This window comes from Vombatus ursinus, unplaced genomic scaffold (assembly GCF_900497805.2).
Source record: "Vombatus ursinus unplaced genomic scaffold, bare-nosed wombat genome assembly UNPS02010980.1, whole genome shotgun sequence".
NCBI lineage: Eukaryota > Metazoa > Chordata > Mammalia > Diprotodontia > Vombatidae > Vombatus > Vombatus ursinus.
In genome coordinates, this window is record NW_020950758.1 from 497,767 (window position 1) to 512,735 (window position 14,969).

General features: G+C 46.6%; 1 protein-coding gene across 4 annotated transcripts in view; it reads right to left on the bottom strand.

Annotated features, from left to right (window-relative positions):
- SLC4A5 (solute carrier family 4 member 5) overlaps window positions 1–14,969 on the bottom strand; it is a 90,507-nt gene that overhangs the window by 45,991 nt on the left and 29,547 nt on the right. For all 4 annotated transcript variants that reach the window (XM_027855639.1, XM_027855637.1, XM_027855636.1 and 1 more), the window contains exons 3-6: window positions 10,375–10,535; window positions 8,400–8,555; window positions 6,439–6,537; window positions 2,639–2,694 (exon numbers count right to left, since the gene is read on the bottom strand). In XM_027855639.1, coding sequence (XP_027711440.1) covers window positions 2,639–2,694; window positions 6,439–6,537; window positions 8,400–8,555; window positions 10,375–10,535 — 472 coding nt within the window. The remainder of the gene's footprint in view (window positions 1–2,638; window positions 2,695–6,438; window positions 6,538–8,399; window positions 8,556–10,374; window positions 10,536–14,969) is intronic.

Genomic DNA, 14,969 nt, shown 5'->3' on the forward strand with positions numbered 1-14,969 from the left:
GTCCTCTCTTAAGGTTTCACCCAGTCCATGTTGGCCCATCCTGTGTGACTCTCCATCATGTCCTCTCTTAAGGTCATCTAAGGGGGCCCACCCAATGTGCTGGAGGCCTTCCTCACTACCTGCTCTCATGATCATAACTCCAGTGTTATTCCTCGTTCTTGCTGTGTGCCCAGGCCCTCTTCTTTGGTGATCATTTCTCTTCTCTCTCTCATTAGGTGATTAAGACATAATAACCTAGACATTCTCTTTGTCAGAGAAGCACTGAATTGTTCAGGGAGGATCATGTTTTTTTTTTGTTTTTGTTTTTGTTTTTGTTTCCAGGGTGAGAACCTCATCTTACACACCTTTGCATCCACCACAATGATTAATATAGTGCCTTACTCAAAGTAGGCATTGCAGAAAGATTTGCTGATTCCTGTCACATAGTAAGCACTTAATAAATGTCTGTTGATAGACAGGTAGACAAAGGCAGATTTATGGGTGGGATGGTGTCAGGCTCAGACTCATTCAGCTTCTCAGGGCATGTGTCAGTCAGAGGTAATAGAGAAAAATGGCAGCCTTAAAGTTTTCCCTGAACCCCGCCCCTCCCCCAAATTCAGTTGCCAAGTCCTGTGGATTCTATCTCTATAGCATCTCTCACAACCAATCCCTTCTCTCCACTCACATGGCTTAGCTCGAGTTCCCCCTTCTCTCACCTGGACTCTTGCAATCACTTTCTGATGGATTGATGCCCTAGCTTCTAATCTCTCCCTGGTCACTCCACCACCCATCCAGCTGCCAAAACCAATTTCCTGAGGCATCCACTGACCATGTCACTATCCTGCTGAGGCTCCCATTTGTCTCTATTCAACACTTTAACGCAACAAGCATTTATTAAGTACCTGCAGAGTGTTAGGTAATCATAAACTCTTTGTTTAACATTCCCATCATTTTGATCCATTTCACATGATTTCTCGTTAAATCATCTGTGTTCCTTTCTTCAGAGCTCGCCCTTCTTGACCTTTCTGTCACCTTCGACACTGTGGACCATCCTGTTCTTTCTAGATGTTCTCTCCTCTCTAGGTTTTCATGATACTGATTCTTCTGGCTCTCTTTCCATCTCTCCAACTCTTCTTCTGCTGGTTCTTCATGTCATGGTCCCCCAATATGGCACACCCAATGGTGTGTCCTGGGCCCTCTTCCCTTCTCCCCCTACATCTTTGCCCTTGGTGATCTCATAAGCTCCCATACATTCAGCTATTGTCATTATTCAGACAGTTGGGGATCTACCTCTTCAGCCCTAGACTTTCTTCTCAGTTCCAGTCCTCCATTGCCAATGGTCTCTTGGGTGCCTCAGACTAGATATCCTATAGACATGTCCAAAATGGTCCTCGTTCTGTTCCCACCAAACCGTTCCCTCTCCTCAGCTCTTCTCTATTTGTCGAGGGCACTAGGCATCCAGCCTCTAGTCTTGAGGTCTTCCTCGACTCCCCACACTCACTCGCCTCCCACAGCCAATCTGTTGCCAAATCTTGTGTCTACCTTCATGACTTCTCTGAGATATATCCCCTTATGGCCACTCACACAGCTATGACCTAGTGCAGGCCCTCATCCCTTCATGCCTCGATTATTGCAATAGCTGTGGGAGTGGGGGTCTCCTTTCCTCAGTCTGTTCTCCACTAGGCTGTCAAAGTATAGGTGTGACCTTGTCCCCCCTCTGCCAAATGTGGTTCCCTATTACCTCCAGGATGAAATGTGGGCTCCTCTGACATTGAAGCTCTCCATGACCCGGCCCCTTCCTCTCTTTCCAGGTATCCTATGATCCATTTACCCCGGCTTCCTTGCAGTTCCTCAAACACGAAGTGTCATCCCAGGCCTTTGCCCTAGCTGTCCCTCACACCTGGAATGCTCTTCTACTCACTCCCTGGCTTCCTTCCCAACCCGACTCAAACCCCACCTTCTAGAGGAGTTCTTTCCTGGGAGCCCCAGCCCTGATGCTTTACCCTTTCAGATTGTCTTCTACCTGTCCAGTTATTCACCTGCTTTCTCCTCCACAAGAATGTAAGCTTCTTGAGGGCAGGGACTATTTTTGTCTGTCTTTGTATTTTTGTATCATATACTTTGAGGCACATAGTACGCAGTTGCTAAGTGTTTGTTGACTGACTGACTCAGCCAAATTGGCCAACCTGACATACCATCTCCAGCCTGCACACCTTTACCCAAGCTGTGCTATAGGCCCAGAATGCTCACCCTCCTTGGCTCTACCTGGTCTAATTCCTAGCTCCCTTCAAGGCTCAGCTGGGCTGCCGTTTCCCCATAAAGTCTTCCTGACCTCCCCAATAATTAGGTACTCCTTTGTAGGGTGCCCTCTCTCTGTCTCTCTCTCCATCTCTCCCTCTCTCTCTCTGTGTATATGTACATATATGCATACTCACACGTGTATTTTGTATTGACTCATCTGCATACATATATCTCCTCAGCAGAATGTAAGTGCGCTCAGCAGCAGCTGTCTCACTGGTCTCTGCATCCCCAGGCTCAGTGTGGGACTTAATAAATGTTTACTGAATTTCCTTAGAAGCTCCTCTCTCAGCACACGAGGCTTCCCCAATCCTCACCACAGGGCAGCCACCTACCCCAGTTCTGAGGCTTTACCACCTACCTGATTTGGGTTTGGGGTGCCTGAAATATCATTCATGCTCCGGCTCTGGGCGTGACCTAAGGGAGCAAAAAAGGACTTCTTTAGCTGGGGAAATTCCTCTAATCCTGGGGTCCCACTGGCCTTTGGATCTTTGGTCAGAGTAGGGAGATCTCTCCCAGCACCTCAACAATCTGCTTGCTACCTGCCCCTTTTGCTCCTTCTAGGAACAGCGGTGAGTACTAGAGTGAATACAGTGGGTTGGTATCAAGGTCAGCTCCTGCTCAGCCCAGAAAGGTCAGGAACAGCAGGCTAGCTATGCCTCTGGATATGTGCTACTGCTGGACTCACTTAGGAGATGTAGCTCAGAGAATAGGAATAGAATGTCAGAGGTCTAGAACATAGAGCACAGAATGGAAGAGGTAGGAGGGAAATTAGGACATAAAGCACAGAATGTCAGAGCTGGGAGGAAACCACATAGAACACAGGATATCAGAGCTAGGAGAGACCTTAGAACATAGAATACAGAATGGGAGAGGTGGGAGGGGCCTTAGAACATAGAACACGGAATGTCAGAACTGGGACGAGTCTTAGAACATAGAGCCCAGAATGGGAGACATAGGGGGGAAATTAGAACATAGAACACAGATTGGGAGAGGTGGGAGGGAAATTAGAACATAAAACATAGAATATCAGAATTGGGAGGGAACCATGTAGAACAGAGGATATCAGAGATAGGAGAGACACAGAACATAGAATGGGAGAGATGGGAGGGAAATTAGAACATAGAGCGCAGAATGGGAGATGTGGGAGAGAAATTAGAACACAGAATACAGAATGTCAGAGTTGGGAGGGAACCACATAGAACAGAGGATATCAGAGCTAGGAGAGACCTTAGAACATAGAATACAGAATGGCCAAGTTAGAAGGAAACTTAGAACATAAGCAGATCAGCATTGGAAGAGACCATAGCTGATAGAGGCCACCAGGTGGCGCCATAGTGCACAGAGCCCTGGGTCTGGAGTCTGGAATTCAAATCTGGCTTCAGACACTAGCTGTGTAACCCCGGGTGAGTCACTTGACCCTGTTTGCCTCAGTTTCTTCATCTGTAAAGTGAGCTGGAGAAGGCAATGGCAAACCACTCCAGTACCTTTGCCAAGAAAACCTCAAATGAGGTCATGGAGAGTTGGACATGACAGAAAATTCCTCAACAACAGCAGCTTCTACTACAACAACTTCCTGGCAGTGAAGCTGACTTGTAAAAGTAGCTAATTAAAGCGGGGTTGTTTCAGTGCCCATCTCTCTACTGTCCCATCCTCCTCCGCTTCAGGGGCAGATTTCCATAAGCAGGTTCAGAGATTGTCCCGGCTTGAGCCAGGGATGCCTCCCATAACCCTGCCTATCTCTTGCCAACTCTCAGGCTCAGCCCAAGCCCATGGCCCCCCGCCTAAGCCCAGGACCCCCGCCTAAGCCCAGGGACCCCCGCCTAAGCCCAGGACCCCCGCCTAAGCCCAGGGCCCCCCGCCTAGGCCCAGGGCCCCCTGCCTAAGCCCAGGGACCCCCGCCTAAGCCCAGGGACCCCCGGCCTAAGCCCAGGGACCCCTGCCTAAGTCAGTAACACCAAGCCCCTGCTGGTGGTGAAGTCCACACTCTCTCCACCTTCCCTGTGGCCTCCCCCAGCTCCCTGCTTTGTCTTTTGCCACGTCCAGGATCATCTGTGCTTATTCTTGCCTTTTAGGGTTTTTCCTAGAACGATCCAGAGCCGAGGCCCAAATCCCTTTGGCTGCTCTGTTCTCATTTTCAGGGAGAATCAGCACAAAAGAATTAGGTTATTCTGTGTGGCCCCAGAGGGCAGAACCACGAACAACTGGGATGGGGCTGGGGGGTGGGGTGGGGTTGGGGAGGTGAAGGAGATGAAGGAGGACAATTGAGCTGGATGTCAGGAACTGTCCCAGAACGAACTGGGCTGCCTGGAGGAGGGGTGGGATCCCCCTCCCCGAAGGTCTTCATCCAGAGGCTGGTTTTGGGGGCACGTTATAGGCAGGAATCTTGCCTTGTGTGGGTTGTACTAAGTGGCTACTGAGGGCCCTTCCGAATATAAACTTTCTGAAATGCTCTGAACGTGATCACGTCCCCCTAAGGACGAGCTATGGCAATGAAAAACATATGCTGGGCGTTCCAGCCCTAAACCTGCTTTGAGCTCAGCCAGGTAATTCAGGCCAGAGACTTGTTTTCTTTCCCCAGAATTACATGGATTCTTTTTTCCAAACCTCTGAGAGTTCTCTCTGGCAGCAGGAAGGCCGGTCTCCGTGAACCACATTTTTCTGGCAGACGGGAGTTGGCATCGCTCACGGGGCTCTTACGCAAAGGCCTTTCTCCCCAGGAGTCCATGAGGCGCATTTGATTATTCTGACCACAGGAACCCTTTACTGGGGATTGATGCCATGCCCCTGGGGGAACCTTGGAACTGGGTCTGCAGCTCTGTCCTGAGAATGGAGGGCTGTGCCCATGGCCAGGGCTCAAGTACGTTTGGCTGCTTAATTAATTAATTAACGTTCTTTGGGCACTTCTCCACCCCGTTCTACCTTGGATCACAGCGATCTGTGTCCTTGTCTCATCTTCTCTCCCAAACTGAGAACAGGGACTGCGTTTCTTGATTGACTGACTGACAGACTGACTGACATTTGGACAGGCTCCAGGGCATGAGGCAGAGCCTCGGACACAATACCCTCGCAGAGCCTCCACCCTCTGCCTTTACCAATGTACCTTCACAAGCTGCCAAAGAATCCTCTGCTTCTTCAGTACCTCTCTATTGTCCCCTGGATTAAATATAAATGGCTAAGACCGGCATTCGATGACTTTCAGAACCTGACCCCAGTCTACCTTTCCGGACTTATTTCATGTTACTCCCCATCATAGCCTTTACGTTCCAGCCACACAGAACTATTGGCTTTCCCCCCCATCTTGCCTCTTGCCTCTGTGCGTTTGTGTTGGCTGGAATATGCTCCCCAAACATCTGCAGGGCTATTTCATGTCAAGAAGAGATCCGACATGTTCTTTGACCCCAGGTTCTCCCATGAGTCGCTTCCTTCTGGCCCATCCAACCCTGTCTAAAGGGGCCTGGAGCAGGCTCCTCACCTAGAGCTTTACTCACTCAGCAGTCTGGGACTGATCTCCTGGACAGAGACCCTCAGGTAGCCCACGACCAAAGGGACAACTGAGGAAAGCCAGAGATTGGCCCCAACCTTCCCAGGTGAGGCAGGGAGGGAGCATCACTCAGGCATCTGTTCTGCTCTTTGATCCAGTTTTCAGGTAAATGTCACGAAACACTGAACGGCAATGTGTTTAATGACATCAGAGGCGCTGGCTTGGACACAGGCCAAAGCTCTGAGTGAAAAGGGAATGATGGAGAGCAGGTTTAACCTACACCTGTCCAGAAAGCCCTGCTACAATCTCACCAGAAAGTGGGCATCTGGCCTCTCCAGTGTGCACCCCCTGCCCCCGAGGAAGCCCACCCCACGCTCAGACAGCCCTAATTGTCAAGAAGCCTTCTTTTATGCCCAGACAAGTCAGCGTCCCCTTGCTGATGAACGCTCTTAGACCCACTGTCGGGGCCCAGCCGAGCAAACTTGCTCCCTTCAGTGCCCTAGTGAGCACGTGGCTTGAGTTAGGATGCCCTCCTAGGAGTTAAGCAGCAGAAGCTTCCTAAGCAGCGTTTCCCTAGACACTGCTGGGGTTGCTGGGCAGTGCCATCACAAAGCTCCCTTAGACCCCGAAGCTGCCGCTAACACAGAGGGGCGGGCCAAGGCTAGCGAGGCACTTACACAGCCGTCCGTAGCTGGCATTCTGCCTGGTCCGCAGGTCCTCAGTGGAGTGGTGCAAGTTGGGGCCAACTGCTGTAGGGCTCCGGGCCGGGCCCCTGTCTGCAAGAAGGACAGAATGCCTTAGTGAGTAGGGACTCTGGCTAATGGACCCTGCTCTGCTGGAGTTGTCTGGACCCAGACTGGGCTGAAGGAAGAGGAAATGGGTGATGAATGTTAATAGTGTGTAAAGATTGTAGGAGAAACTTTTATGCTACTCCAGTGGTACGTGCATAAAATTCTGGATCTTAGATCAGGAAGGCTCACATAAAATGCATAATTAAAAAGATTTTCTTTCTTTCTTTCTTTCTTTCTTTCTTTCTTTCTTTCTTTCTTTCTTTCTTTCTTTCTTTCTTTCTTTCTTTCTTTCTTTCTTTCTTTCTCTCTTTCTTTCCAGCTATCTATCTATCTATCACCTTGCAAAATTCAAAGTGCAAATTTTAAGGCTATTTAGATAACTGTTATTATTATTATCATAATTCTCAATCATATACAACAGGTGCAGCTAATAGGATCACAGGTTTAGGGCTGGAAGGGACCTTCAAGGTCATCCTATTTCACCTCCCAGTTTTATGGCCAAGGAGCCTGAGGCGAGGGGGGTTAAGTGACTTACCCCAGTTCTCAAAGCTAGTAAGTATCTGAGTCAGGATTTGAATCCAGCTCTCCCTGACTCTAAGCCCAGTGCTTTATTCACTATGCCATGAGTAGTTTTAAAAATTCTCCCAAGAACCTCAGCTCAGCAGAGACTAGTTCTAATCTAATTATTATACATGCTGAAAAGGAATAACATGTTTTTTTAAAAACATTTTTCAAGTTAAGCTTTTCCCTGATTCAAACTGACCTTTCTGTGTCCCATTTATTCAAACGAGAGAGGTTTTACCATCATGCATTTTCTTTTTTAAATTTTCAAATATATTTTATTTATTTCATTAAACATTTTCCAATTGCTTGTAAGAAAAAATTTAACATTTGTTTTCTAAAAATTGAGTTTCAAATTCTTTTTTTTAAAAATTCTTTTATTTTTTTTAGGCAATTGGGGTTAAGTGACTCGCCCTAGGGTCACACATCTAGTAAGTGTCAAGTGTTTGGTCTGAGGGCAGATTTGAACTCAGGTCCTCCTGACTTCAGGGCCGGTGCTCTATGCACTGCGCCACCTAGCTGCCCCTTTTTCAAATTCTTTCCCTGTCATCCTGCTTCCATCCCTAGAGAAGGCAAACAATACGATATTGATTCTACACCATCACATGTTTTCATACCGTGGCTTTCCTCGTAAGAACTCAAAGGAGTGATGGCGAGGAAAGGAGGACAGAGATGGCATCATTCAAGTGTGAAACCTCACTCCTCCCTGCCTCGCCTGAGAAGGTAGAAAAAGCACCTGCTGCTTGGGGCCAGTCTCTGGCTTTCCTCGGTTGTTCTTTTGGTCATGGGCTGCCTGAGGGGCTCTGTCCGGGAGATCAGCACCAGACTGCTGAGTGAGTGAAGCCCTGGGGTGACTGGGTGGGAATGAAGTGACTGACGAGAGACTCATTCCAGGGAAAGGGAGAGTGGGACAGTGTATTGGGAAATGAGAGGGCTCTCTCAGGCCAGGGGTGAAGATGGACTGGTCTCCGCTGACCCAGTCACCCACAGGCCTTTCCGCTCCCTTGCTCTAAACCTTGCTCTCCCCACCTTTCCTCAGTGCTTCTTTTCCTACCCAGACCTTGATCTTCATGTAGATTGAGAGGGACCTCCCAAGGGCTTTGCCCAATCACCCTTCTCTCCTCTCCGGGAGGTCTCCTGGGTGGGAGGAGGGGTGGTTCCCTGAATTCTCTGGACCACCCTCTGGAGACTTTCCATAGGAGCCAGGAGAGAGGCTAAGGCTAGAATCTCCCCACAGTCAGGGCTGGCCTTGGCTGTCTACCCTGACCAGCGAGGGCCCAACTTACTGGAGGGGGATGAGACAGATTTTCCAATGTCCGCCAGCGAGCGGTGGATGGGTTTCTTGGTCTGATGTCGATGTTTTCTCAAGAGGACGTAGCAGACTCTCTCTCTTAACTCTGGCTTCAGGAGTCCATCTTCTATTTGCTTCTCGACAACATCATCTGATCGAGAAACAAACACCCCCGAGTAGGGCATTACCCAGTGGGATGAGGCAAGTGGTGTGTGACTCCCTCCTCATCCTCCAAGAAATCTTGGAGTGGATGGAGGAAGAAGCACATAGTAATAAGTTTATCGACTGACTGATCCTCACAACAATCCTGAGAGGTATGAGGTACTAATTATCACCATTTTACAGTTGTGGAAACTGATGCAGACAGGAGGTAAGTGACTTGCCCAGGATCACACAGCTTGGAAATATCTGAGTCAGGATTTGAACTCAGAGCTTCCTAACACTCTATCCACTGTGCCACCTCACTGAGCTTGTAAGAAGTAGCATAGCATACTAGAATGTGCTGGGTTCAAGTCTTGCCTGTGACACATACTACGTGTATGATCATGCACAAATTATTTCTTATCTCAGTGCTCCTATCAACCCCTGGAGTCTCTTAAGTCATGCACTGGTAAAGGGCATTTCCATACTGGAAGACCCCCCCCCCAAAAAAGAAAAAAGAAATCCCGAAATTTTCAGCCCTTCTTGGGTTGTTTTGGAACCTTTACAGGTTAGCATTGGCCAACATTTAGATAATGCTTTAGGGTTTACAAAGCACTTTCCTCTCAGCAGTCCTGGGGGGGTTGCCAGTACAAGTATAGTACCTATTTCCCAGATGAAGAACAGAGACTAAGAGAGGGGTCACAGAGCTAGTTAAGTTCAGGTGAAGAGCCAGGATCTTAGGGGGAAGTCCAGCGCTTTCTCCATTGGGCTGCCCTGCCTCATCACATCTGCAGGGTTGGTTTCAAATCTGGGGAACTCTTTGTTTTTTTGGTGAGACTTTGATAATTGGGAATTCATCCAGAGCCAGAGCTGGGCCATCAAGTGACTGGAAGAAGCCTGAGTCTGGAGTCCCCCACTCCGTGGGATGCCAGCCCTGCCGGAATCAACTGCAGGAACCTGAGACATTGAGCAATAAGAAGGGAAGACTTGGAAGGGTGAACATCGCTTCTATCTTTAAATAGTCCAGAAGATGTCATGTGGAAGAAGGGTTAGCTAACCTTGTTCTGTTTGGCTTCAGAGGGTGAAAGGAGAAGCAGGAAGGCAAACTCCGGCTGAGTGAAGGGAATATGCTTAGATACGCCTGCTGTTTAATTGAACCTGCTAATGAGTTTTCATCATCATTGCCAAACTTCAGAGCCAAAATTAGGGTGGGGCAGCTGGAGCTTTGCCTCTGGCACTGAAAATTGGAGGGCGCAAAATTTTGAAATAATGATTTTAATAGATTGTGTAATTTTCAAATTTGTTACATGTACATTTTGACAGCATGATCACTCCTTCAGGAGTATAGAAATGTGTTAGCTAAATTAATTCAGTTAGGAAGCCACCATATGTTGCTCTCTGTCTAATCCACCTTCCAGGCCACAGATCAGATGAGCTCCTCCCTAACCTGGCCATATCTACTCCTCTGGGCTAGCAGCCTCAGCGGCAGTCTTGAGGTATCTCAGGATCTCCCCACATTGTGTCAGGGCTAGGGGTCTCCTCCTTTCTGCAGGGAAGTCTATGTCCCAGGAAATCCTCCCCCACAGGGGTCTTCCCCTATAGCTGAGCTGAGGGCATATTTATTTAGAGCCACATACCATTTGGTGCTGATTGCCCCTGGCACAAAAACTCTAACCTATAACCCATCCAATCCAGTTTCCTTCACCAAAGGCACATGCAGACTCAGTGAGGCAGGAAGGTTTATCACAACTTCCCTCAAGAGAGAGGAAGTGACCAGTCCCACAGTCACCTGAGCAATGAGATGGGCAATTCGATCGATCCTCTCATACCTATGATCTGTGGTAAGGAGCAGCCATCTAAATCCAGAAGCACAGTACCGGTCTGGAGGCAGGTTCGGAGTTCAAACAAGCTATGCAGAGATAACGTCGACACATGGGGCTTACTCCATCTCTCACCTCCTTCTTCAACCTTCTCTTCAAACTTTACCCACCTAGGAAGGGAAAAGGAGGAAATTCAGTTTGGGCAGGGCTGGGATTTGGGGCAAGTGATGTGAAAGCAATGAACGTTGTCTGGGTGGGCTCCATGTTCTGGGGTCAAAGGCAAGGGAGTAGCCTGGGGTTCCTCACACCTCTTCTATCTCTAAAAGATCTCTGCAAAGGTAGTGAAGCCAAAAAAAAAATGTCACAAACTTGGTACCCAAGGCTGGTCTTGCTCAGAGTATATGGCGCATTTATTAAACACACATGACAAACAACTGTGCTAAGCACAGAGGACACTAACACAAGCAAGACCATTCTGCCCTCAAGGAGCTAACATTCTAATGGGGAAGAGAACACATCAAGGGAGACGGAAAGTGGGAGTGGTGTCTATCTCTGCAGCGGAGTCAGTGTCCACCCACCTCTACTGTCCGTGACTTGAAGGATGCTGGGAAAGACTTGAGAACATCTTCGTCATAGGTCCCCACATCAGGTCTGAAATTTATATATTAATGGTCCTCTGGGCTGAGGAATTGAAGCCCCGCCTAAGATAAATGTGATCTGGGAGGGGAAAGGCATTAAGCCAGTGATCCCTAAATACTCTTTTTGGTGGTAGTGGGGGACTACTTTTAATTTTCTTGGAGCCTTGAGATCATTGGTACTTGAGGGAGACAAAATTACAACTGAGGGTACAATGTAGGTGGTTGCTTGGGGCACAACAGAAAGGAAGGAACAACTAGGGATACTTTTTAATGACTTTTAATTAATGCACATATTATTAGTAACTGAATCACTTACTATAACTTAGAGTCAATTAAAGTCATCTATATAACAAGAAAGGTGGAAACCTTCTGGTGGAAAAGGTCCCACCTTAGACACCCAGTAGATGTGTGACTCTGGGTGAGGTAGTTTCCCTCTCTGGGCCATAATCTTCATCTGTAAAGTGAGGCTCTTAGACCCACTGGTCTTGAAGGTCCCTCAACACAGAAGGCCAGCAAGAGCTCAACTTGCAAGCTTTGTCTATGTTTCAAGCATTTGTAAACACACCTGTCCCTTATTTGGTGAAGAATTCACCCTCGTGCCATAGCCACAAAAGGTGCCTCATCTCCTTCCCCTCCTCCTTTTTTGTGGTCTGATTTTTAGTATTCAGGTCATGCATCCATTTTGCATTTATGTGGGATGAGGGGCTGGTCTAAACTTATCCTCCCTCTGACTACTTTCCAGTTTTCATAGAAATTCTTATGAGATGAGAAACTCATTCCTAGATAATTTACGTTTTCAAGTTTATCAAACTCTGGGTTATTGAGTTAAAGCTTCCCAATGTCTCATCTTTTCTCTATTGATCATCTTTTCTAATTTTTAACCAGGATTAAATAGTTTTCATGATTCCAACTTTATAGCAGAGGTGTTAGTCTGGAAGGGCTATTCTGTGGGAGTTATTTATTTTTAATGTAATGGACGCCCAGAAGGGAAGGGGCCACATCTGAAGTACCACTTTCATTCTGTTTTTCATGGAAATTGAAAATGCTAATGTCACATGCTTTTAAAACCAAGAACATAAAACCTAATACTTTATTCAGTACTACCAATTAAGTGGGAATAGTCAGTCAGTCAGTCAACAAACATTTATTAAGTGCCTGCTATGTGCCAGGCACTGTGCTAAGCTCTGGAGATACACGTATGGGAAGAAAAAAAAAGATAGAGAGAGACAGGGAAAGAGACAAAGAGAGAGAAATGGATAGATAGTATAGAGAGCCATGCACAAAAGAAGGGAATGAGACAGAGAAGAAACAGAAAGAAAAGGAGCTCAAAGGGATTTGAAATGAAGAATTCGTGTTTATACCTCCTGTTTCTTTAGTAGCATTATTTATGGTGATCAAAGATCATCACCACAGACCTCAGAAATGGAGATTAGAGCTGAGACCATTGCTTATTTTTTCCTAATTAAAAATAACATTTAAACACTCTGAACTTAACAAACACGAAAGGGGAGGACACATATAAGAGTGTCAAGAAAAAGAGGGTTGCGCCTGACATTTGGCTTCCTTTATGCACAATTTACTTTAAAAAAAATCTCTATTTACAGATTCAACATATCACTTTTAAAGCTGTGTTTCTGTTTTTTCTTAGATTTTTAGAGCAAGGATGGCCAACTTCCCAACACCCAGGTCCCTATTAATGTGAATAACAATTTCCTGGAATGGCCACATTGCATTTCTGTAGGGGAAGGAGTTAAAAGGTAGCTCTGAGGAGCCCTATCTCTACTCTTTAAATAACAAATTCAGAAGAATCAGTGAGCAGAAAAATATGCCTGGCACAGAGCTCACACTTAATCAGTGATTATAAATGGATTGATTTCAAGTTTGAACTTTTGCTAGTCTTTCCACAGTAGCCAATGTTCGCATGGCAGCACAGGCTCAGCTATTATTGCTATGAAGACACTTGACTCTCTTGCTGACTGGTCATAGGTCCCTTGCAAGTCCTTACATTGTAATATTATTTTGCATGTTTTGAAGATGATATTTTAGAGGACAGCAGTGGCAAACTAAAATGGAAATAGATTCCTCTGGCCACATATTGACTTAGAAAACCACAAATTAACATCATCTATGTTTTGTTGTATTACTTCTTTTGTTAAACATTTTCCAATTACATTTTAATCTGGTTTGGAGCCAGTTTGACCCCTCTGATTTAAACCACAACATATCCAAATTTATGAAGCTCTAGCTTCAGTTGGGTCTACAGAGAGCCTTTCCAAGAAAGAGATTGAAGCTCATTCCCACGTATTAGAATTAATCAACAAACGATCATTTGTTAAAATCTTGCTGTGTGCAAATTGCTGTGTTGGAGACCTTAGGTGCAGATAAAGCATGACCCTTGCCAATGTGGAACTTATTTTATTTTTATTGCTTTGTGGAGGCAATCGGGGCTAAGTGACTTGCCCAGGGTCACACAGCTAGTAAGTGTCTGAGGCTGGATTTGAACTTCTTTCTGACTCAATGCCCAGTGCTCTATTCACTGCACCACTTAGTTGCTACCATTGTGGAGCTTATGGTCCAGCAGAGGGCTAAGGGTCACACTCAGATTGCTCTAGTATACGATAATACATAATACATCTATAATCTATGTGAGGAATGGGGGAAGACTAGGGAAGTCTTCATGGAGAAAGTGGCATTTGAGTTTGCTCTAAAAGGTAATGAAGAAGGAGAGGAAAACAGGGCATAAATAACAGTGTGGGTAAAGGAGGAAGGGCACAGTCCATACTGGGTGCCAGAGAATAATGCATTTTGGCTGATGACCAGAGGGTATGATAAGAGATAAAACTGGGAAGGTAGGAAAATGCTGGGTGCAGAAGCCAAACAGCAGTGAATGGGAAAGGAAATGTGTGGTGCTGAAGGGGAGATGGCCAGGGTGGGCAGCCAGGAGTTTAAGAGCTAAAGGGAAGAAAGACCTAGGACGCTAGCTTGAGGAGATTGATTTTGAGGTGTGGAGTAGAGGAGATGAGGAGCTTTAGGATTGGGCCCAACTGAGCATGTTTGTAGGAAAGTGCCCAAAGATACATTGGGGGACAAGTGGGTGAGTTACTGCTGGAAAAAGGTCCTAGAAAAGATGCTAGAGAATTAGGATTTCATCTCCTCTCTGAGCCTAGAAGTGCTGCAATACCCCAATCTCATTGCACCAGAGTCTCCTCTGCTTTTGAGTTCTCTTCATCAGAACAAAGAGCAAAAGCCCCCATTCGGCACCTGTTTCTCTCATGGCTCCCCTTGATGCCTCCTCCTGTGCTGTGGATGGAAGTTAAGCACAACCATGTTTGTCCCTCCCCCAAATCCTGATCTCTACTGTCAAACCCACTGGGATAGTCAGTGCAAACCCACGGATGGCAGACATAAGAAGAAAAGCAACTGGGGATTCTCATCACCTGACAACTTTCCTTCACCCTTTTCACATAAATGCAGCTAGCTTCTAAGAAACAACATCAGGTTCCCTGTCCCTGCTTGGGTGATGCCCAAGAGGCAGGATTTGAACCCATGCCTATATAAACCTTATACAAAATTTTCCTAGGATGCAGGAGAGGCAATTTTGTGTAGTGAGAGTGATTGTGCTGAACCTGACATCACGAAGCTGGGTAACAGCTCTACGTTGGACAGCTCATTGTTTTTTGGACAGCATCAATCCTTAGAAAGGGGGCCTCTAGGTGACACCATAGTGCATGGAGCACTGGGTCTAGAGTCAGGAAGACTCTTTTTTGAGTTCCAATCTAGCCTAAGACACTTACTAGTTGTGTGACCCTGGACAAATCACTCAACACTGTTTACCTCAGTTTCCTCATCCGTAAAATGAGAGAAGGAAATGGCAAACTATTCTAGTATCTTTGCTAAGAAAACCCCAAATGGGGTCACAAAGAGTCAGACATGACTGAAAGGACTGATCTACTACACTGGTCTAGT